General features: G+C 34.2%; 1 protein-coding gene across 2 annotated transcripts in view; it reads left to right on the forward strand.

Annotated features, from left to right (window-relative positions):
• Positions 1-22,504, forward strand: part of AP3B1 (adaptor related protein complex 3 subunit beta 1) — a 254,487-nt gene that overhangs the window by 111,538 nt on the left and 120,445 nt on the right. For both annotated transcript variants that reach the window (XM_004420431.3, XM_087430137.1), the window contains exons 8-14: positions 490-645; positions 4,636-4,733; positions 7,032-7,086; positions 7,173-7,244; positions 9,175-9,237; positions 11,857-11,989; positions 18,357-18,466. In XM_004420431.3, coding sequence (XP_004420488.1) covers positions 490-645; positions 4,636-4,733; positions 7,032-7,086; positions 7,173-7,244; positions 9,175-9,237; positions 11,857-11,989; positions 18,357-18,466 — 687 coding nt within the window. The remainder of the gene's footprint in view (positions 1-489; positions 646-4,635; positions 4,734-7,031; positions 7,087-7,172; positions 7,245-9,174; positions 9,238-11,856; positions 11,990-18,356; positions 18,467-22,504) is intronic.

Below are 22,504 nucleotides of genomic sequence, written 5' to 3' on the forward strand. Positions count from 1 at the left end.
TGCTTAATCACTAGTTTTTAACCTGTCAAGCTTTATTATGATTTTTTTATATGTGTTGCAGTTCAAACAGTTCTCCTCTTTCTTTTGACCCTTTGATTCAGTTACAGAGTGACTGATTATTTATGGAAATAGTTTTCAGGGTGTAGGGAGTCTCATATTGTAGGCTTTGTTAGGATCTAATGGTTAAGTTTTCCCTTTGGGCAGTTACGGGTATTTCTGTGGAGATTTAATCTTTTTAGAAGTTTACTGTGTAATATAAAAGAAATATGATCTATAGCACTGAAGGACAGTTACTGTGTTATAAAATGTGAGAAAAACCAAGGCCTTTCTTCCATATAGGTAGCATAATATTTTCAAATTGCCTCAACAGTATTATTCTACAGTAAAATATTATCATTATTGTAGATGTTAAAATGCAGGTTTTCTTTGTATAATATTTGGGCTGTTCAAGATCTGAACTAATCTTGGGATTGGATTTCTTTCCTGTAGGATGATGGTCTAGAAGACAATGAAAAGAATTTCTATGAATCTGATGACGAAGAGAAGGAAAAGACTGACAGAAGGAAGAAGCCGTATACTATGGATCCAGACCATAGGCTCTTAATTCGGAATACAAAGCCTTTGCTTCAGAGCAGGAATGCGGCGGTACGTTCAAACTCTTATAAGAAATAATTCACAGATTTTTTAAAACGTTGGTTGAAAGTGTGTAAGTTCAATAAATAAGTCTTTATTTTTGAGTGTGCTAATGGAGCATTTGTTTATTTGTTTATACACCAAAAAAATCAGGTTTTGATGAAATTACTTGGTTTGGTAGTTATATGTCTACTGGATTTCGTTTACATTTTTGTGGTTTTGTTAATTGTTAATTTTCCTAAGATATGAACTGAAGATGTTTCTCAGTTGATTGGAGGACTGTGTATATTTCTCTGTTACTCGGTTGTGGTTGAGAGTACTTAATCTGCTGTCAGTCTCTAATATTCGTATCTACCTGATAAGAGTTTTTAAGAGACTAATGTATAACAAAAGCACCTAGCAGAATGCCTCATATACAGTAAATTTTAACTGGTAGAAATAGCAATTAAAAATCATCTTCATTTGGGTCCTAAGTTTATTTATTTTATAACTGTTTATTTTAAATAACCTTTTATATTTTATTTTATTTTTTTGGTGAGGAAGATTGGCCCTGAGCTAACATCTGTTGCCAGTCCTCCTCTTTTTGCTTGAGGAACATTGTCCCTGAACTAACATCTGTGCCAGTCCTTCTCTATTTTGTATGGGAAGTTGCCACAGCATGGCTTGATGAGCGGTGTGTAGGTCCACACTCAGGATCCGAACCTTCAAACTCTGGGTCGCCAAAGCAGAGCACGCGAACTTAACCATGACACCACTGGGCCAGCCCCAAAATAACCTTTTCTATTTTAGAAGACAAAATAGAAAATTAGAAAATACATACTAGCAAACTAAAAAAAGATTAAAACATCATATTCCCAACACTCAGAAATCACTGTTATAATATCTTAATGCATTTTTGTCCAGATCTTTTTTCTGCATAAATGTGCATATATTCACGTGTGTATGTCTATAATAGGTATTTTTTAAACCAAGATAGAAATCATACTATACGTAGTATTTTTTAACCTTTTTTTCCTAGTGAGTCTTCTCCACCTTTCTATTTCAATAAAATTTCATCTCATTTAATACCAGTTTGTCTTAAATTATCTTTTATAGGTGGTTAATCCAAACCAATATCTACTGCATTACATCTGGTTGTTATGTCCTATAAACCCCTCAAATCTTGCAGAATGTTCTGGGTTTGTCTGGTTGCTTCCTTTATAGTGCTATTTAATTTTTTCTTCTATAATCTGTGATTCCTGTTAACTGATAGTATATGTAAGGGCTTGATGGATTCAAGTTAAACATTTTCTTAAAAATTTTTTAATTAAAAAATATTCGTAATGAATTGTTCAGTTAGTAAAAACTTTGAAAATGGGGAATTTCTCTTGAATTACTTTGTTTTCTGATGCTTGAGAATCTAGAGGTTAGAGCTTTGTATATGTAGCTTAGTAATTAGCAGAAGTTTTTATTGTATACCTAGTAATTTAGTTTCTAAATCATTATTAAGTAACTATGCCGAGTAATAACAAAAACAATTTTACTGATGTTGTAAAACATACTTATATTTTAGTGTGCCCTAACTTGGCCAGATGGTACTTAAGTAACTTGCCACCTAAAACTCTCCTTTATAATTGACTCACTATTCATTTAACTTTGTCTTAGAAATTGATTTTATAGTCCAAATACTTACCAATCAGAAATGTTCTTGAATGGTGAAACAAATAGAGGTGGTTTGTACTTTTTGTACCACTAGGTTTTGGTTCCCTGCTTATTTGATTGTGTACCAAATAGAGGTAGTTTACTTTTTATTCCAATATGTTTTGGTGTCTTGCTTATTTGATGCTGCTAAATATATATAAAGGCTGACTTTTGAAGGATTATGAATAGATTTTTTTTGTTTTAGCCTCATTCTCAAGTTACAGGAGAGACTTTGAGAATTTGTTTCAGGAACTTAGTGGGTCAGGGCTGTGTAGATTGAATTGGAGATAAGAGATACTGGAAGCAGAATGTTGGGAGGCTGTTCTAACAGTCTAGATAAGGTGATGGCGGTATGAATGATTAGGAATAGAAAAGTGCTTGTAGGATGTACTTTATTATGAACGTACATAAGGTAACTGTAGAAGGCCTATGAGGCTGTCTATTTTTAGTTGTTTTGGATTTTGGTGTTAGAGGAGCTTCCCTCATGGCTTTTACAAATTAGGCTATAAATTTCAAAGTCTGGGTATTGGAGAAACTGTTAGATTTGTGAATACTGGGCAAAAAGAAGATTATATAGCCCTTTTAGGTTTAGGAGTACCTTAATTAATATGTTAGAACAGATGACATACTAAGTGGAATCTAGGATCTTAAAAACATTGACATATATGGAAAGTACAGTTTACCTTCTTGCCAGTAGCATTGGACTTATTATTTTTAATAGAAAAGGATTTAATTTATTATCTGTAAAATACATTAAATTAAGCATTAACTTTCTTTTGTATCATACTAATACTTATGAGCCAGCTGTATTTTTAAATATTTTTTAAAACGACTGTCACCTACTTGTAGATTGTCAATCATTAATTGAGATTTTGTTTTATAAGATTTTTAATTCAGGAGAGTTTGTTCTATAATTAAAGTGTATTTGTGGATCACAAGTGAAGAAATAAGATATCCTTAAACTCCTAAAATACCCAAGTAATGTCTGAAAGCCTTGAATCAGTCTTGTAAAAAAAGTACAACAAAATGCCAAACAGCAGTACATTTAGGACCCTGTAAACTGTATTTTTAAAAAATGTTTCTTAGTTTCAGAAGAAACTCATTTGACCTCAAGCACCCTTAGTTAGGTGCTGTACACTCTTTAGGCATATGTAAAACTCCTGCCTTCTGTGTGTTAGAACTTTATAGACCAAGCAGAAGTAAAGTGGTATTAATATATCTTTTGAGCTAAAGACAAGATGATGTAACTTCTGTAGTGCTGTCTCTGCAGTTGTCACAGGTTAATCTGGATCCTTTAGTGACTGGGAAGTCTGGACTTCTGATCTCTGGATCCAAGTGTAGAGGCATGCTGGGCAAACATAGAAATCTTATACTTCATGACAGAGAAATTCTGATCCCCTTTATAATGGCTTTGAAACAAAGACTGTTTCTAAGATTCTGCATTTTGGAAAAAAAGATCGTTTCAAATACTGTTGTTCTAGAGGAATTGTTTTTAATAGAGTTCCTTTAATTATAACTTAAATGTACTGATTTTTTAAAAATTGTAGCTTACTTGTTACTATTGTCCTGAAGTGTCTGGCTTTATTTGGAAAGGCATGCTTAAATTTTCTGAAACTTCCCCATCTTGTAGCAGCCGCAGCAGTAGTAGAAGGAGTATGGGATTTGGAGTGTCGTGTCAAGCTTTGACATGGACTGGCTGTCAGACCTGGGGTGGTGCATTTGACATCCATTTTCTTTTCTGAGGATGAATTAGTTTTCTAGGGCTGTCGTAACAAATTAGCACAGACTGTGTGGATTAAAGCAACAGAAATTTATTTTCTTACATTTCAGGAGGCCAGAGGTCCAAAACCAGGATGTCCACAGGGTTGGTTCTCCTGGAGGCTCTGCGGGAGAAACTGCCCTGGGCTAGCTTCTGGTGGTTGCCTGCCCTCCAGCAGTCCTTGGCTTCTGGACGCACCACTCCGGTCTCTGCCTCCATCTTCACATTGACTTTTTCTCTGTGTCTCTGTGGGTCCTTTTCTGTCACTTATAAGGACATTCTCATTGGATTTAGAGCCCACCCTAATCCAGTGTGATCTCATCTCGGTCATTACCTTAATAACATCTGCAAAGACTTTATTTCCAAATAAGGTCACATTCTGAGAGTAGACATGAATTCTTGCCCGGGACACTGTTCAACCTGCTACAAAGAGTAACAGCATACTCATCTTACTTCACAGGAGTCTTGTAGGTGTTAAGGAAATAACATATAAGAATGTGCTTTGACACTGTAGAGTGCTCCAGTGTTCATAGTTCTTATTGTTTTCATGCTTTATCTTTTAGGTGGTCATGGCAGTTGCTCAGCTGTATTGGCACATATCACCAAAATCTGAGGCTGGCATTATTTCTAAATCACTCGTGCGTTTACTTCGTAGCAATAGGTAGGACATGATTTTATATATGTTTTTTCTTTTGTGTTCCTTCAAAAGTAATGTTTGAACAAATATAATCTCTTTCAGACATTTAGTAGGTGGTTCTGACTGTATTTTATCAGTAAGATTTTGTACTTAAGAGGATCATCATTATACAATTTATCTTAAAGTTTATACAATTTATCTTAAAGTTTATACAATTTATCTCAAAGTTAATGATAAATATTGACTTTTTTTAACCTCAAACCTTTAGAGATTGAAAATATTTTTTGGCATATAGTTTATGCTGTCACGAGTAGCCTGGTATTAGTGTTTGATATTTCTAGGTATGACAATAATAATGTTTGGGAGTTCTAGTAAATCTGGAAATCAATGAAAAACTATACTAATGTGTTGTTAGATTGACTTATTCAGTGTAATTATGTGATTTTTATATAAAGCAATAATACATATGCTAAATTATGTAGTTTATGACTAAATTGCTGCTTCCTGTAAAGTTGCAATGTTTAATTACTATAGTTTGCTCTATTTAAAAAGGGGGCTATATTCTTAATAGCTACTTATTTTAAAGAAATTCATACTCTCTTCATTTCCTGTAGATAGAAAAATAGATAGCAAGAATACCTTTCTCTTTAATTTTACCTTACTATAATTCAGCAGTTCAGGTCAACAATTCAGAAAACTTTTACTGAGTTCCCATGACGTGTACTTTAAAGTTGAAGATCAGATTTTTGTCGTTTGTTTTGTTTTCTGTGTTTAAGAATACCGTTGTTTCAGCTATTTATCTTACCCTGGATGTTTTGCAATAATTAGTTATTTTAAAATAAAAATTTTGGGCCGGCCCCGTGGCTTAGCGGTTGGGTGCGCGCGCTCCGCTGCTGGCGGCCTGGGTTCGGATCCCGGGCGCGCACCGACGCACCGCTTCTCCCGCCATGCTGAGGCCGCGTCCCACATAAAGCAACTGGAAGGTTGTGCAGCTGTGACATACAATTGTCTGCTGGGGCTTTGGGGGGAAAAAATAAATAAATAAAATCTTTAAAAATAAATAAATAAAAATTTTTTTCATTCAATGCTTACTTCTAATAGAGTTGGAGGAAAAAGATATGTATTTATTTTTGTTCCTAACTCGAGCTTAGTGCCATGACTTTAGCTGGAGGCTGGCTTTTGCCATTCCTTAGGAAGATGCTATTTCCTTGTGTTCCTCTTCTCTCTTTTGTCTTTATACGTAGTCGTTCTTTTCCTTTTATCAGTTCAGTAATTTTTCTTTTCTATAGCTAGTTCAAAGGTTATCAGAAGGATCTGGAATGCATCTTTCACCTGAAGCCTTATGCCAGATTCAGTTCTTCCTTCATTTCTTAGCTATTTGGACATAAAATAGCATGACTGTTTTTTGTTTTTTGGGGTTTTTTTTGGTGAGAAAGATTAGCCCTGAGCTAACATCTGTTGCCAATCCTTCTCTTTTTGCTGAGGAAGATTGGCTCTGGGCTACCATCTGTGCCCAACTCCCTCTACTTTATATGTGGGACACCTGCCACAGTGTGACTTGATAAGTGGTGTATAGGTCTGTGACCAGGATCTGAACCTGCAAACCCTGGGCTACACGAACTTAACCACTATGCCACTGGGCCAGTCCCAACGTGATTGTTTTTTTATCCTGTGTTTCATTCTGGGAAGAATTGAGTGACACAATGAGCCTTTGGATAAAGAGTTTGTATTAATGCAGTGGTCATGTTTATTCCATTAGCCTAAGAATACATTCCTTGCAGGTGTTCAGAACAGCTACAGTATTGGCTTTACATCTTAGGAACTGAGTATTATAAAATTGATTTTAACTCTTCCTCATGAAAAATCAAATAATCTAATATTCTAATTTATTAATAGTTTATAGGGAAAATGTATTTTATTTTATTTTATTTATTTATTTATTTTTAAAGATTTTATTTATTTATTTTTTCCCCCCAAAGCCCCAGCAGATAGTTGTATGTTGTAGCTGCACATCCTTCTAGTTGCTATATGTGGGACGCGGCCTCAGCATGGCTGGAGAAGCGGTGCGCGCCCGGGATCTGAACCCGGGCCGCCAGCAGCGGAGCGCGCGCACTCAACCGCTAAGCCACAGGGCCGGCCCGGGAAAATGTATTTTAAAAGAAGGCATAAATATCTAAGATCTACTACAACCGTTTCAATATTATATTTAAGAGTTCCATTCAATATGAAATTTATTGCTGATTCTTTTTCTTTAATGTACTGTTTACTTAAAGATATTTCATTGGAAAATATACTCAGTGAAAGTTCTCCTTTAATTTTTAGGGAAGTGCAGTATATTGTCCTACAGAATATAGCAACTATGTCAATTCAAAGAAAGGTATGTACATTGTGAAAACATAATTCAAGAGAGAAATGAATGCATTAGAACCATAAATGTATTTATTTTTTATTTTTGTAATCTAGGGTATGTTTGAACCTTATCTCAAGAGTTTCTATGTTAGGTCAACTGATCCAACTATGATCAAGACACTGAAGGTATGTATGCTCTTATTTTTCAGAAGCTCTATTAACATGTTTACTTTGAAGATATTGCTATAGCTTCTAGCATCTGCAAAATGGAGGCTTGCTTTTAAAAAAACCTAGATACATTAGGGATTTTCTTTATACTTTCTAAACTATATTATTATGCACTAGTTACTGTGCTACATTCTAATAATACAGAGTTAAGACGTGGTACCTACACCTTGAATAACTCACAGTATGCTGAAGGAGACAGACTTGTAAATAGATAATTTCAGCACTATGTGTTTTAAGTATAGTATAGAGATTTGAATTGAAGACTGAAAAACAGAAAGGTGGGATTAATCCTCTGAGAGATTTAGAAAAAAGTGCCTCTTAATAGGATAACATTTTTGTGAATTTTTTTGTTGTTGGTTGGTAGGTTGATTAGGAGGTTGTGGGATTGGGATTAGGAGGAAGTCACAGTTTATGCTAACACAAGGGATTGTGAAAGAGTATTGCATTCAGGGAATGATAACTATAGTAGAGAGTGTAGTTAGGGATATAAAGGTATAATGGTTAAAACAATGTGATATTTATACAGAAAAATGAGTGGAATTAAATAGAAAGCCTGGAAACAGATCCATGCATATGAAAATGTACTCTATAACAGGAAATATTACAAACCAATGGGGAAATGATGGACTATTCAGTAAATATTGGAATGATTGGTTATTCAGATGGAAACTGAGTTTAATCGTAAGAAAATCTAAGACACACTCAAATTAAAGGGTATGTTATCAAATAATTGGCTTGCAATCATCAAAAGTGTCAAGGTCATGAAGATCCAAAGAAAAACTGAGAAACTTTCAGACTGAAGGAGACTAAAAAGACAAAATGTGTATTATTGAACTGGATCCTTTTATTATACATGGTTGAGATAATTAGTAAAACTTAAATGGGGAGAGATCATTGCATAGATCTGATGTATCAGTGTTAATTTTCTGATTTTCTTGGTTGTATTGCGGTCTGTAGGACAATGGCCTTGTGTGTAGGAAATATACACGGAAAATATTGGGGAATGATGTGGTATCAGATTGGTAACTATCTCAAATGGTTCAGATCAAAAATTGTTGTTTTTACCTTTTCTATCTGAGATTGTTTTTTAAAAAATTATCAAAAAATTAAAATGTTCTCATCAAAGTAAAATGAAAAGTCAAGCCATACTCTGGGAGAAAATATTCCCAGTACATATTTTTGAAAAATGACTAGTACCCAGAATATATTAAAAACTCCTACAATCTGTGCCTTTTAATTAGAGTGTTTAGACCATTTACTTTTAATATAATTATTACTATTGAAGGTGTTTGTCTACATTTTGTGTTCTATTTTCTGTTTATCCCATTTTTCCTTTTTCATGCTTTCCTTTGGATTAATTGAACATTCTTTATGAGTAAAAACTGAAATATTTTTAATGAGCCTATTGGAGATGGACTTTTACTTGCATTTATAACTGTAAATCCAGAAGAGAGAATTAAAATGTCTAAGTATTTGGGATGGTGGGATGAATGAGAACAAATCAAGAGAATTAATTGGTATCTGGAAAACAGGTATTGCATGGAGGGCAAGTTGTTTTTTAACTTTATAAATAAAAGAAAAAAAAGTCAAACTACTTTAAATTGTTTAGGTTAATTAAATATAAATTGTAAAGTTGGGACAAACAATTAGGGAAGATTTAGGGTTCTCTTTTTCCTAATTATTTTTTAGGCACTAAGTAATTATCTATTCTCTATTTGTAGATTTAGGAAGACAGAGTTCACCTGAAAGGTATAAAGTCTGACAACATTTGTAACTGTGACTTTTTTTAAAAACAGAAATTACCTTTCTATTAAATTCCTAGCCTTTATTAAATTAAGTCTTTATATTTGTGTTTTAAAATGTTTACTTTTTCTTTTTTCTATAATAGCTTGAAATTTTGACAAACTTGGCAAATGAAGCCAACATTTCAACTCTTCTTCGAGAATTTCAGGTTTGTGTACAATACTAATTATAAAAGAACTTTAAAACATCTGTTCAGTTTAAAGTTAGATATACTTCTTTCTCCAATTTAGAAATATGTAATTGTGTGAATAAAACAGTGATTTGGGACAGGATTAACAACTAAGAAATTTATAAATTTTCAAGAATAAGATTAACTACAAGTTTAAAATTTAAAGGAAATGAAATACTAGTCCCTTTCACATTTTTATAGAATTTGAAAGACTGGTTTATAATTCTATCTTTGTTCAAAATTATGTTTTGAATATAATTCCATCTCTTGGTGCTGTCATCATTAATAGTCCTTTCTATATTCTGCATTCCTGAAAATGGCTTCATTTCTTACCTGGTTGTCCCTATTTGATTGACCTATCACTATTTTAGACATTGTCCTCTTAGCTTCATGTATTGCTCAAAAAAAATTGGTTTAAAATTAACCCCCTTATGATGTTTTTTATTGTTGTTTTTGTTTTGTTTTGTTGTATTTTTGGAACCATCTGTGCTAATGAATGAGATACCTCTCAGGTACACGCCCCCCAAAAATATTATTGAGAAATTACCTCATGGATATTAACGCCCTTCATGATGGAGGGTCAGCTCTGAAGACTTAGTGGTAGAACACAGCAATAGAAAACCTCATATCATATTAATATTATTAGTTTCACATTTCATCAGCAGTTTTCTCAACAAAAGTATACCGCATGCTACACACTAATCACAGAGTTTTCGTCAACTCTCAACTTTTTTAGATTTAATTTATTTTGTTGCCATAATCCTTCAATATGCCCATATTAAATTTCTTTTTAGCTATATGGACATTATATTTCTTTTTGCCTGTGTGATCTTATACTTTTAGCAGGAGAAGTAGAATATTATAGCATGTCCATGATTTATAATTTTGTAAGTGGATTACTTACTTTCATGCTGTGTATTTTTCTGGAAAAATTTTTTGTAAAATTAGGATTTCTTGGATACCCACTCATATTTACATGCCAGAAAATATAGTTCTTATTCAGTAATTTATAGCTATAGAACATTGCTTGAAATTGATTTTTACTTCGTTTTTTTGTTTGCTTATTTATTTATTTTTAAGTTTTTGTCTTCATGTTTGCCATTGTCCCTTTTCCTATTGTGTGTAATTTGTTGGGGTGTCCTTTTGCCGCCTACTTTCTGCTTATGTCAAGTTTACTGGGGTTGTAGGGAGTGAGTCTCTGGTAAATTTTATGGCATTGTTTAGTTGTATAGAGGTGACACATTGGACTTGTTTCAGAATATTGGTGATCCAGTCATTTCATTTAATATCAGGATATTTAATAAGGTCCATTGTTTAGTCAAACTTTTAAATATATTCTTTCTTCATGTATCAGTTTTTATCACTGTATATATTTGTACCTTATTTCTGTGTTAATGGGTTATATTCATAGGTGTGTACAGTTTACTTATTATAACTTTTTGAGTAAAATAGAGAATTTTTCTAAAGACTCGTATGTTTTTTAGTTGAGGAAATTAGGTAATCCACTGGGAAATGGTCTTAAATACAATTGATCTTTCCTACATGGAACTAAGAGAGTTTGATTTGTTTAATTTATTTCTTCAACATATAATCATGTTCTTGGTACCATTTTCACTAAATTTGTGTTTTAGATAGTCTTAGCTTTTTCGCCTCTGTTTGTCGTTTAGGCACCCATTTAAATGTATATCCTTTTTTGCATGTCAGATTTTAGATAACCATAGTGTTAATTCTCATTTGAGGTTGGAAATCATTATTTAAAATTTCAGTTGAAAATGGGATTTTAAATTCCATTTGTATATAATATATTAAATAAATAGAAATATGCATATTAAAAGTACATTTGTTTCTGTAAACAATAAAAGCTTAGTTTTTAAATTAGGAAAGTTATGACCAAAGTGAAATTCTTTAGGGCTGTAATAAATTTTGTAAAGACCTTTTAACGTCCTATTGTGAAATAAGTAATTTATTTCTTTTTAAGTTTGTATAAATATATGAGTTACAGTGTATGTTTAAAGCATTGTTTTAAAGAAAATGTATTTCAAAAGTGTGGTATTCTATTTTGTTGTAAACTGAGTATTTATAAAGTCTTTATTGAAATGCTGCTCACTCTAGCTATTGTGGTAGTTTTACTACCATTCAGATATCATTTTGAAAGTAAAATGTCTGTCAATAGCACATTGGTCCTTTTCCTCCTCTTCTCCCAATTTTTAGATTTAGTATCTCTGAAAAAGCAACCCTTTTTTTCATAGATTCACAGGTGCTGCTGGTTAAACGAACTGAAACTTTCAAAGGGAGAGTCCTTGTCATCTGTTTTACCTTGCCCTTAAACTAATTGTTGTATTTGGGTGACTGCCCCCACTTTCTGTGTTGGAGTCACGAGCCGCTGTGGCCACAGGTGAATGAACCTGGCTTGAAAACATGCCTCTTCTATGGGCACATTCTTTAAGTAAAAAAAAAACCTAAATTCAACTAAGTCATCAGTTGGACATTCTGTTGTACCTATAGATGAGAAGATTATGTATAAAGCTTAATATAATAGGGATTTCTTGTTCACTTCATAGTACCAATGTATAAACTAATTGAAATAATATTTTTTAGACGTATGTGAAAAGCCAGGATAAACAGTTTGCAGCAGCCACTATTCAAACTATAGGCAGATGTGCAACCAACATCTCAGAAGTCACTGACACATGCCTCAGTGGTCTAGTGTGTCTGCTGTCCAACAGGGATGGTAAGTTGACAAGTTTCATTTTATTTTCAAGTAGTTTATCATTTGAGTATTCTTGATATGATCAGCAAATTGTAACATATTTTAACACTGCATTTTAGTTTTTCCTGTGTATCAGTAACATGGTCACCATAGGTAGCATGTTATCTTTGAAACACACACACACACACACACACACAGACACAGTTTGTTGTTGTTGTTGTTTTAGTAGATTAGACACTTAACTCGTAAACAGTATTTGTCTTGCCTAAACAGAACTAAGAAAGTGTAATTTGCTTATTTTATGTTTTCCTAATTTAGTCACCTTCATTGTACCTTTTCCACAAAGGTTCTATTTTACTGCTTTTTAATGGCGTGTAAGTCATGTATAATATTGGTTCACCTGCAGAGGGTGCTAAAAGCAGGCAAATGACTTTTAATATGGAGAAGTGCCTAGATCAAAAAAGTATGTTAAATGCATACCTTCAATTTTTTTTTTCAGAAATTCACCTAATAATTTTATATTTAAGATTGATTAAATTTAAAAGTCATCAATTTGGAACAGCTTCATGTTTTTAAGCCAAACAATATCTAACCATTTTATAAAATTGCATAGGTACTATCCAGTAAAATACGTAGTCTAGGTTTCATACTGTTCTGTGGTAAAATGTCAATTATTTCTATGGTATGGCTTTCGAATAAATGAGACCATTTGAAGAAAGAAAGAAAAAGGATTCAATTTTCTCCTTTAAAATAATTTATTTAGAGGACTTGTATTATTTAATTGAATATATTTGATTGAAACAAGGTTCTTTTTAGGAAAAGCATAATTTTCTGTGTAAAATCATTGAAATTATTTGTGGAATTCTACATATAATTATGTCATATCTAGACACAGGCATACATGACATAGCAACTATAATGTGAAACATAACATTGATTCTTTTTTATATTTTATTTGAAAAATAACTTTTCACTACTATAACTTTATTATCTGTAGTTATCTTTTCCTACATATAGATCTCTTTAGAAAACTGTAACGTTGTAAGTACTTCTGATGAAAAAAAATGAAACAAAATTTATCCCCAAATAAGAGCAATTTTTATTGAGAACATAAAATTATAAACTTTTACCTGTAAACTCAAGATATTACTATGGATAGAACATTTTTCTACATGCAGTATTAAAACTTCAAATAAAACAAAATTTATCAAGGAAATAGACTTTTTAAAAAATTTGACTGTAGAAGGTAACTAGAGGAGATAGGATGCTAAATGTTATCCATTTTATCTCTACTTTTAACAATAACGTCTTTTTTGTCTCTATTTCTATGTCACACTTTAAAATGTGACTTAAAAAACAATTTTTATATATCTTTATATATATAAAGATATGTATATCTTTTCTATATCTTCAATAATGACTTTCTATTTGAACAAATAAGACACACTCCTTGGGGAAATATTTCCAGAGCATTAAAGATTATGAACCATGGTTTACCAGGGTAATTGTTCTTTTAAAATTTAGTTGCATGCAAAAAACACCACAAATTAGTTAGAATACTGATTAGTTCCTTCAAATACAAAATATATTCAAGGTTTCTCAATTTTATATTTTATATAATATATAATTTTATATTTTGACCCTTTTTTATCATGTGAAATTTTCAAGCTGTAGATTTTAGAGCACTTGTTTCTGCTTCAGTTTTTTAATACATTAATTTCCCCAAAAATATTTTTATTGACTTTTATTTGTTTATTTATTTTCTTTGTGAGGAAGATTAGCCCTGAGCTACCATCTGTCGCCAATCATCCTCTTTTTGCTGTGGAAGACTGGCCCTGGGCTAACATCCCTGCCCATCTTCCTCCACTTTATATGGGACACCGCCACAGCATGGCTTGACAAGTGGTGCCTCAGTGCGCACCCGGGATCCCAATCCTGGGCTGCTGCAGCAGAACACGCCCACTTAACTGCTATGCCACCTGGCTGGCTCCTTATTGACTTTGACTTAAAAGATGAATATTCTACTCCTGTAACACTTTTAAGGGAAGAATAGATTGTTTAAGGGAAGACTAGATTATTTAATAATTAGATAATAGAATAATATAATCTATAATCACTCTTAAAGATAGGATTTACTAATTTAAACCGTGATATTTTAATGTTTAGGCTTTTGTCTTCCCTGCCAAAAAATAAATAAATAAAATAAAAATAAAATAAAATGGCCAATGCTGACAACAGAGCCCCTGTCTCTTTCTATTAAAGGATCTACTCTTAGAAATAAATACTATGAATGAGGCCTTAGTTTCTTTAGAATCTGTAAGGTTTTTTGAGGCTCTGAGGATCTGTGATTTTTTGATTTTATGTTAATGTGGATACCTCATCGTCTCTTCAGATAATGTATCTTAAAACCTCAGGGACAACATTTAGACTCCATTGTTTTTACATATATTTAATAAACTCTTCTTGGACTTGTAGTTTTTTTTTTTTTTTTTTTTGATGTTGTTGACTTTTTCCTTCTTGGTATGGGGAAGACTTTTCTAGGCAGACTTGAAGCTTGCCCTAGAACAGTCCAATTTCACCACCTAAGATTAATTTGAGAAAAAAATTTCTTAAGGACCTTTAGGAGAAATCTGCATTTCAGTTGACTTGGGATAATTTAATTCCCTAAGGTAATTTACTTTAGGTAACATATTTGCAAAATTTGCTTGTCTGAATAACCTTCTTACCATCTATAAGCTAAAAGGATTGGGGAGGAGGACTATTTTTTGTTTTGTTTAGTTTTATATAATTCAATAAGCATTTAATAGAGGACCTGAATCAGTTGAGGTATTTAGTAAATGTTGAATAGATGAATAAGATATTCAGCCTGTAACATGTTCCTGCCTTTAAAGAGCTCATAATCTAATGGAGGGAGACAGTACTATAAAACAAGTCTATTGGGCCGGCCCCATGGCGTAGTGGTTAAGTGCACGCACTCCGCTGCTGGCGGCCCGGGTTCGGATCCCGGGCGCGCAGTGACGCACCGCTTCTCAGGCCATGCTGAGGCCACGTCCCACATATAGCAACTAGAAGGATGTACAATTTTGACATACAACTATCTACTGGGGCTTTGGGGAAAAAAAAAAAAGGAGGAGGATTGGCAATAGATGTTAGCTCAGAGCCGGTCTTCCTCAGTCAAAAGAGGAGGATTAGCACGGATGTTAGCTCAGGGCTGATCTTCCTCACAAAAATAAATAAATAAATAAAATAAAATAAAATAAAATAAAATAAAATAAAACAAGTCTATTATAGTCTTCTTGTATCTTGGTCACTTACTCTGTTGCCAGCTGTCTGCTTACATGCGGAAGTAGACTACCTATGTTGGACTGTTAATGTTATCTTGGATAAATTACCTGCTCTCCCTGTGCTTCAGATTCTTCATTTGTAGAATGAGGATAATAGTAGACTGTACTAATCTTGAGGACATTATGCTAAACAAATACAGAATGATTCCACTTATATGAGGTATTAAAATAGTCAGATTCATAGAATCAGAGAGTGGAAGGGTAGTTGCCAGGGGCTGGGGAAAAGGGAAATGGAGAGTTACCAATCAGTGGCCATAGTTTCAGTTAAGCAAGATGAATAAGCTCTAGAGATCTACTGTACAACATGGTACCTATAGTCAACAAAAATGTATTGTACACTTAAAAATTTGTTGAGGGTATATTTCATGTTAAGTGAAAATAAAATTACCAAAATAAAATTAAATTTAAAAAAATAGGCTGTACTTCTTACAGAGAGGACCAGTAAGTTCTGTTGAGTACAAGGAGGAAGCTAGGAAAGGTCCAGGACATAGGATCATTTTGTGCTTTTGGTGGAGTAGCACCACAATGTTCAGGTCTTCGAAAACTAGGAGGTACCATAAAGGAAAAGTAGAGTTCAATTACCTGAAGGGAATGGGAAGGCACCTGGGTAGGCAGAATAACGGCCCCGCCAAAGATGTCCAGGTCCTAATGTCTGGAACCTGTGAATGTGTTACCTTACAGGGCAAAAGAGACTTTGCAGATGTGATTAAGATTCTTGACATGGGGAGATTATTTGGGTGGACCGAATGTAATCAAAAGGGTCCTTATAAGGGAAAGAGGGAGACCAGGGAAGTCAGATGTCAGAATCAGAGGTTGGAGTGATGCCGTTGCTGGAAGGGGACCTTGAGCCAAGGAATGCGGGCTACCTCTAGAAGTTGGAAAAAGCAAAGAACAGATTTTCCTCCAGAATCTCTATAGAGAACTTAGTCCTGTTGACACCTTGATTTTAGTCCCATAAGACTCATATTGACTTCTGACTCTAGAACTGTAAGATGATAAATTTGTGTTACTTAAGCCACTAGGTTTGTGGTAATCTATAACAACAACAATGGGAAACTAATACAGTGCCACAAGATAAATAATGCCAAAGATATATTTCAGCTATAGCTGATCTTGCCTCTGCATGTGGGTAATTAAAATTACACAGCATTTTTTTCTTACTTAGGCTACTTTTTCAATAATATGTTTTAAAAATATAGATTTTTATACAATGGATTCTTTAAAACCACACTTAGCATATTTTACTTTGCATAGTAATTACTTATATCACCATTTAGTGTTTCGTACTAGAGTGTAACTTTGATGAGGGCAGGGTCTCCTTCTGATTTGTCTTTGTTTTTCTCATAGCTCCAAAAAGTGGTCTTTATAAAAGTAATACCTGCTCATAGTAACAAAAAACATTAGAGATAAAATGGTACATTCTGGTTCTGAGTTTGAATTCTGGACAAAATCATATAATTCCAATACATCTCTCTTTCTTTGTCTTTAAAATGATGATAATAAGGTACCTACCATATGTTATTGTTATTGTATTATTCATTTTATAAACTAAAACATTATGTAAATATTAATTTGTCATTCCCATGGAAAAAGAGGTATATAGGTTGAAATATGCACATTTAATAATGATTAGAATGGTAAAAATTTTGCTTGTATTCTTAAAGGGAGCTAGATAAGAAAATATATTTCAGGGAAAAAGAGTAACAGAACACAAATCATGGTATTTCTAGTTTATACTATAATTATATAATATTTTTATATAAAATTTATATTTAAGTATATAAATTTTTATCTTATTTCTTTGGCATCAGTAGTGTTAACAATTGTTTACATAAGATTCATTCCATAAGGCTTGATGCTCTTGTTAGCTGTATTACACTTCTTCACTGGTGCCACTAGAAACGTAACTCTGGACCAGCAATTGGCCGCTTCAGTCTGACAACTCAATCTGAGAATCCCAGTTTGAGGCTGTGCTTCTTGGAGCCACTCCCAGTACCAATTACCATGTTAGTTAAGTCCTGGCAAGAAACAGATGACACACTTAAAAGGGACAGTTGAAGAGAATTTAATGAAGAAACTATTTATAAGGTGTGAGCAGGATTAAGGGAAACCAACAAGGTATGATTTAGCACCCTGAGGCTGATGGGCTCCCAACAGTGGGAAGCCTTTACTATTCTAGAATTGAAGGGAGGAGAGTATGAGGAGTGGGAGCAAGACCAGACTCTGTGGGAGAGAGCCACTCACAGGAACTAAACCTTCAGTGGAGGAATGCAAGCACTGCCAAGAAGGCCTGGCAGGAGAGAGAGCCAGGAGAATATTCTTTCTTCCCGCCCCCTGATCTCCTGCTGGTACTTCCTGTTGGCTAACATGGCTGGAGGCCAGGGGCAAGGGTGTCTGGTTGATGCAGTCCACAGAGGTCAGCCTCTAAGGGCACAGAGTTGTGCCAAGAAAGACAGAGAGTGGCTTCATGGGACACATGGGGACCATCCAGCTCACAGTCCCACTCTTTCTGGCTCTGAAGTCCATGCTATTGCTATAGGAACACCGTTCCTACCACTACTGATCCTTTCTACTCACTTTTTTGAGCATATCACTTAAGGAGTTTTTTTTTTCTTTTTTAGTTTGCTATTTTCTTTAGAATTGGAAAAATGTTAATTTAGATCGTAGGTGTTTCATTGCCACTGTATACTTGGTAGGAATCAAAGAACAGTTTTTGAGAGCTATGATTAAAAGCCAAAGACACTTGAACGTTATGGTGATTGCATAACCTAATCTTGCTTTGCTTTTCTGACTTCAAGAAGCAGAGATTAAAAGGGCTATCAGAAGCTAGGAGACAGCAACAGAGGTTAGGAATGAAAGTGTACTCTTCTACCTAAGATAGAGGTTCACCCCAAAAACTTGAAAGTACACTCATGGTTATAGTTTTCACCTGGTCATTTAAGGCATATAGACTGTTTTGCTAATTTAAATTTACATTTCACCAAGGATAATGCATTTGAATTGAATTACACATATTAAATATGAATAATCTCTGTCTTTTTCAGAAATAGTTGTTGCTGAAAGTGTAGTTGTTATTAAGAAATTACTGCAAATGCAACCTGCACAACACGGTGAAATCATTAAACATATGGCCAAACTCTTGGACAGCATCACTGTGAGTACCAGTAGGAGATCTTTGCTGAATTCAAATGAACTTTACTCAGTAAACTACAGTTCTGTTAAAGCAAATAGACATCCTAAAGTATAGTGGTTAAGGCTGCTGAACAGTCTGGATTCAAATCCTGGTTCTAAGATCCCACACTGCTGTGGAAGGGAATTACAAATCTGATAAAGGGACAGGATACAATAAACACTGCAGTGCTGGATTGGCAGTGGGGATGTCAGTGTGAACTTCACGGGTTTTTGTATATAGATATCTGGATGTGTGTGTGTCTACACATGTTCGCATGTACACCTCTGAATGCATATATGAGTATATAAACATCTGTTTCCCAAGGCTGTCCTTTGAGAGGGCCTACATGCAAGAATGCCCCAGACCAGTGAGTACACCTAGTGCCCAGATCTTGTTTTGTTTTAAATGAAATATAATTTCAAAGCATAAAATTTACCCTTTTAAAGTATATAATTCAGTGGTTTTTGGTATTTTCATAAGGTTGTGCAGCCACCACCATCATGTAATTCCAGAACATTTTCATTATCCCTAAGAAAGAATCCCATTCCTCAAACTTCTGATCCTCCCTTTACTCCAGCTCCTGATAACCACTAATCTACTCTCTGTCTCTATGGATTTGTTTATTCTGGTCATTTCATATAAATGGAATCATGCAATAAGTGGTCCTTTGTGTCTGGCTTCTTTCACTTACCGTGTTTTCAAGGTTCATGCATGTTGTAGAATGTAGTACTGCATTCGTTTTTCTGGTAGACCTTGGTTTTTAAATTCCATTCACCACTCAAAGGAACCAGGGCTCCTTAGAGAAAATGGCTGATTTCAGAGCTAGGGCAAGGAAAGAACAAGATGATCTTGAATGTCTTATTGGGCCAAAAAAGCAAGGATGTGCTCACAGAATGATAGAGACGCAAGAGCCAGCTTGAGGGGACTCCCATTGGCTAATTTGAGCAACAAAACAAATGATAGTAAAAGGATTATCTCCTATTGACTAGGGTAAGAACCTCTGAATCCACACTGGAATGAAAGAATGAATGAGTAGAGGAGAAAGGGAGGCTCTTCCTTGCAATGCAAAAGCAGCTAACGTAGAAGGAATGATGGAATTGGAATATCACCATTTGCCTGCCATCACAACGATAATTGAATCAAGCAAGAATCATTAATAAATGCCAAAAGCTAGAAGGTGAAAATTTGAGTAGTAACAGGATATTTGCACGGTCTCAAAGTATAGCCTCATAAGATACTCTTAATTACAAAGAGTAAATTGATGACTTTTGACTTTACAATGGAGAAACCTGGCAGACACTACCTGAACCAAATGAACATAGTTAACACTGCCAGCGGTGGGATCATGTGCCTTCTGATATGATACACTGAATAGACCTCACCATCAAGTCTGTTAAATTCCTGCCCAAAGCAAACAACTTGAATCTAATCAAGAGGAAACATGAGGCAAAACCAAATGAGGGTATTCTCCAAAATAACTGGCTTATATTCTAAAAATGCCAGTATCATGAAATGGAAAGAAAAACTCAGAAACTTTTTCAGATTAAAAGAGATTAAAAGGATATGACACCTCCATGCAACACGTAATTTTGGATTTGCTTTTGCTATAAGGGAGTTTATAATTGGGATAATTGGCAAAATCTCAATAAAATTTGTAGATTAGATAATAGTATTGGTTCAGTGTTTAATTTCTTGGTTTTTAAATAATTTTACTGTGGTTATGTAAGAGCATTCCTTAATTAGGAAGTTTATACTGAAGTATGTCAGGGTATAAGGGTATGTCTACAACTTTTATTAATTCAGAAACCAAAATGTGTGTGTATGCATAGAAAGCTAAAGCAAATGTAGTCAAATGTTAACATTTGGGGAATCTGGGTGAAGGGTATTGAGAAATTCTTTTTACTCTTCTTGCAACTTTTCTATAAATCTGAAATTATGTTTAAAAATTAAATTAAATTAAAAAATAAATATTAATCTTGGCTCCACCTCTTACCAGCTCTGTGTCCTTACATTAAAATCTCTGTACTTGACTTCTCCCATCTGTAAAATGGTGATGGTAGAAGAACCTGTATTGTTGTCGGTATTGCATTAGTTAATGTGCATAAAGCTTTTAGAACATTGCCTGGCACATAGTAGCACTGTGTAAGTGTTAGCTGTTATCAGTATTTATGTCCTATTTTATTCTCTTCTTCCTTTTAAAACTAAAGTTTTTGAAAGAATTATCTGAAAAGAATTTTATTTCCTTACCTCAGACTCACTCCTCAACCCATCACAGTCTGATTTGACTCCCTACCACTCCACTGATTCTCCCTTTTCCAAGGTCACTGACTAACTCCTTATTAAATCCAGTGAATAATTTGCTGTTTATCTTTCTTGATCTTTTGTTAGCATTTGACTTCACTGGCCTCTTCTTCCCTTTTGAAACATTCTCTCTCCATGGCTTCTGTCTGGTTTTTTGTCAAACTCTTCTCCGTTGTGTTTGCCTTTCACTATACCTGTGCCTTGAATATTGGTTGAAGTTTGACAACTAATGTTCTATAACTGGTAGGGTTGTAGTTTAGGGAGAGTATATTATTTCCTTCTTTGGAGATGGGTAATCTGTACTCTCAGACTGTTCCAAGGATCATATTTGTGTAGTTAGAGGTAAGGATGGTAAGGTTTGGAGCCTACCAGTCAGGACCAGTTTTTAATATCTCCAGTGGCAAAATTTTCTTTCCCTCAGGGTGTTATTAAAGCCTGCAGGGCAGTTATACATTTATCCTTAAGCTAAGGATAAGACTCACAGGAGTCACTTAGCATCCAAGCTTCCACTACATCTCTCATCAGAGAGTTCCTTTGTCTTATATCTGCTCTTATTGTTAATTAATAAAGTCAGAACTTCTCATAAAGTTCGTGTATGAGAGGTGTAGGGCTTAAAAAAGTGGGTTTGAAAACAGATGACTTGGGTTCAAATTTAGTCTCTGCCTTTCACTAGCTTTGTGAACTTAAGCAGGTTACTTGACTTCTGTCAGTTTTCTCGTCTATAGAAAAGGAACAGTAATGCTAATAACCTCACAGAGCTGTTGTGAGGAACAAATGAGTCAGCGTGTGTGAAACACTTAGAACAGCGCTCAGTGGAAGCTGTTATTATGATCATGGCTATATTTAATGTTTTTGAAGAAGACAAACGTGATGATAAGGTTTAAATTTAGTAAGCATTCTTGTGGCCACTTTTATATTTTACTTAACTAATTTAACATAACTCCTGTAGTGCTAATCATATGCCAGGCACTATTCTAAGCACCTTAAAAATATAAATAGTTAATTTTAATAGCAGCTCTACAAGACAGGTACTATTAGTATTCTCATTTTACATAAGAGAAAACTGAGGCACAGAGAAGTTAAGTAACTTGCCTAAGGTCACATAGCTAGTAGGTCTGCTCTCTTAACCAATACGTCATGCTATATCTCTCTTCCATTTCTAGTCTGTCTTTTTTGTATTCAGTTCACTTGCCTGCTCACTGACCTGGCTAGGATTTTATTATTATTGTTTCCTTTTGCTTCCCTAAAATCATTGACAAATTGGGCATTAGATTGACATGGTCCATGTTTGCCCAAATGTGGAACAGATGTTTGACATTATTTGTCAGTGATGTGTTGATGGGTGATGAGAAGATAAACCTCCTTCCTCAAGTCCTGAGATGGACATCCAGCATCTCTGTGTACCGAGCGTCAAATTTCAGTATTATTTTTAGTCATTGTAACAAGCACAAATACTCCTACACATATTTAGAAACCTCCTAGGGAAGTGGTACGTTCTCTAGGAAGAACCAGTTTTCTAACCAATGACTAATGAACCAAAGCAGGACACTCTAGATAGGAGAAAACAACAAATAGAGATACGGACACGAGGATATGTATGTATTTATGCACATAAGTAAATGTATAGGAATAGACTAGGAATGTCTAGCAAAAGTGCTCAATGAGAACTCTTGAAGAAGAAGGGGCATTAATATAAGGGAAATTCTAATAATCTGGAAC

Source organism: Ceratotherium simum, chromosome 4, assembly GCF_057802395.1.
Source record: "Ceratotherium simum simum isolate JZ-2026a chromosome 4, ASM5780239v1, whole genome shotgun sequence".
Lineage (NCBI taxonomy): Eukaryota > Metazoa > Chordata > Mammalia > Perissodactyla > Rhinocerotidae > Ceratotherium > Ceratotherium simum.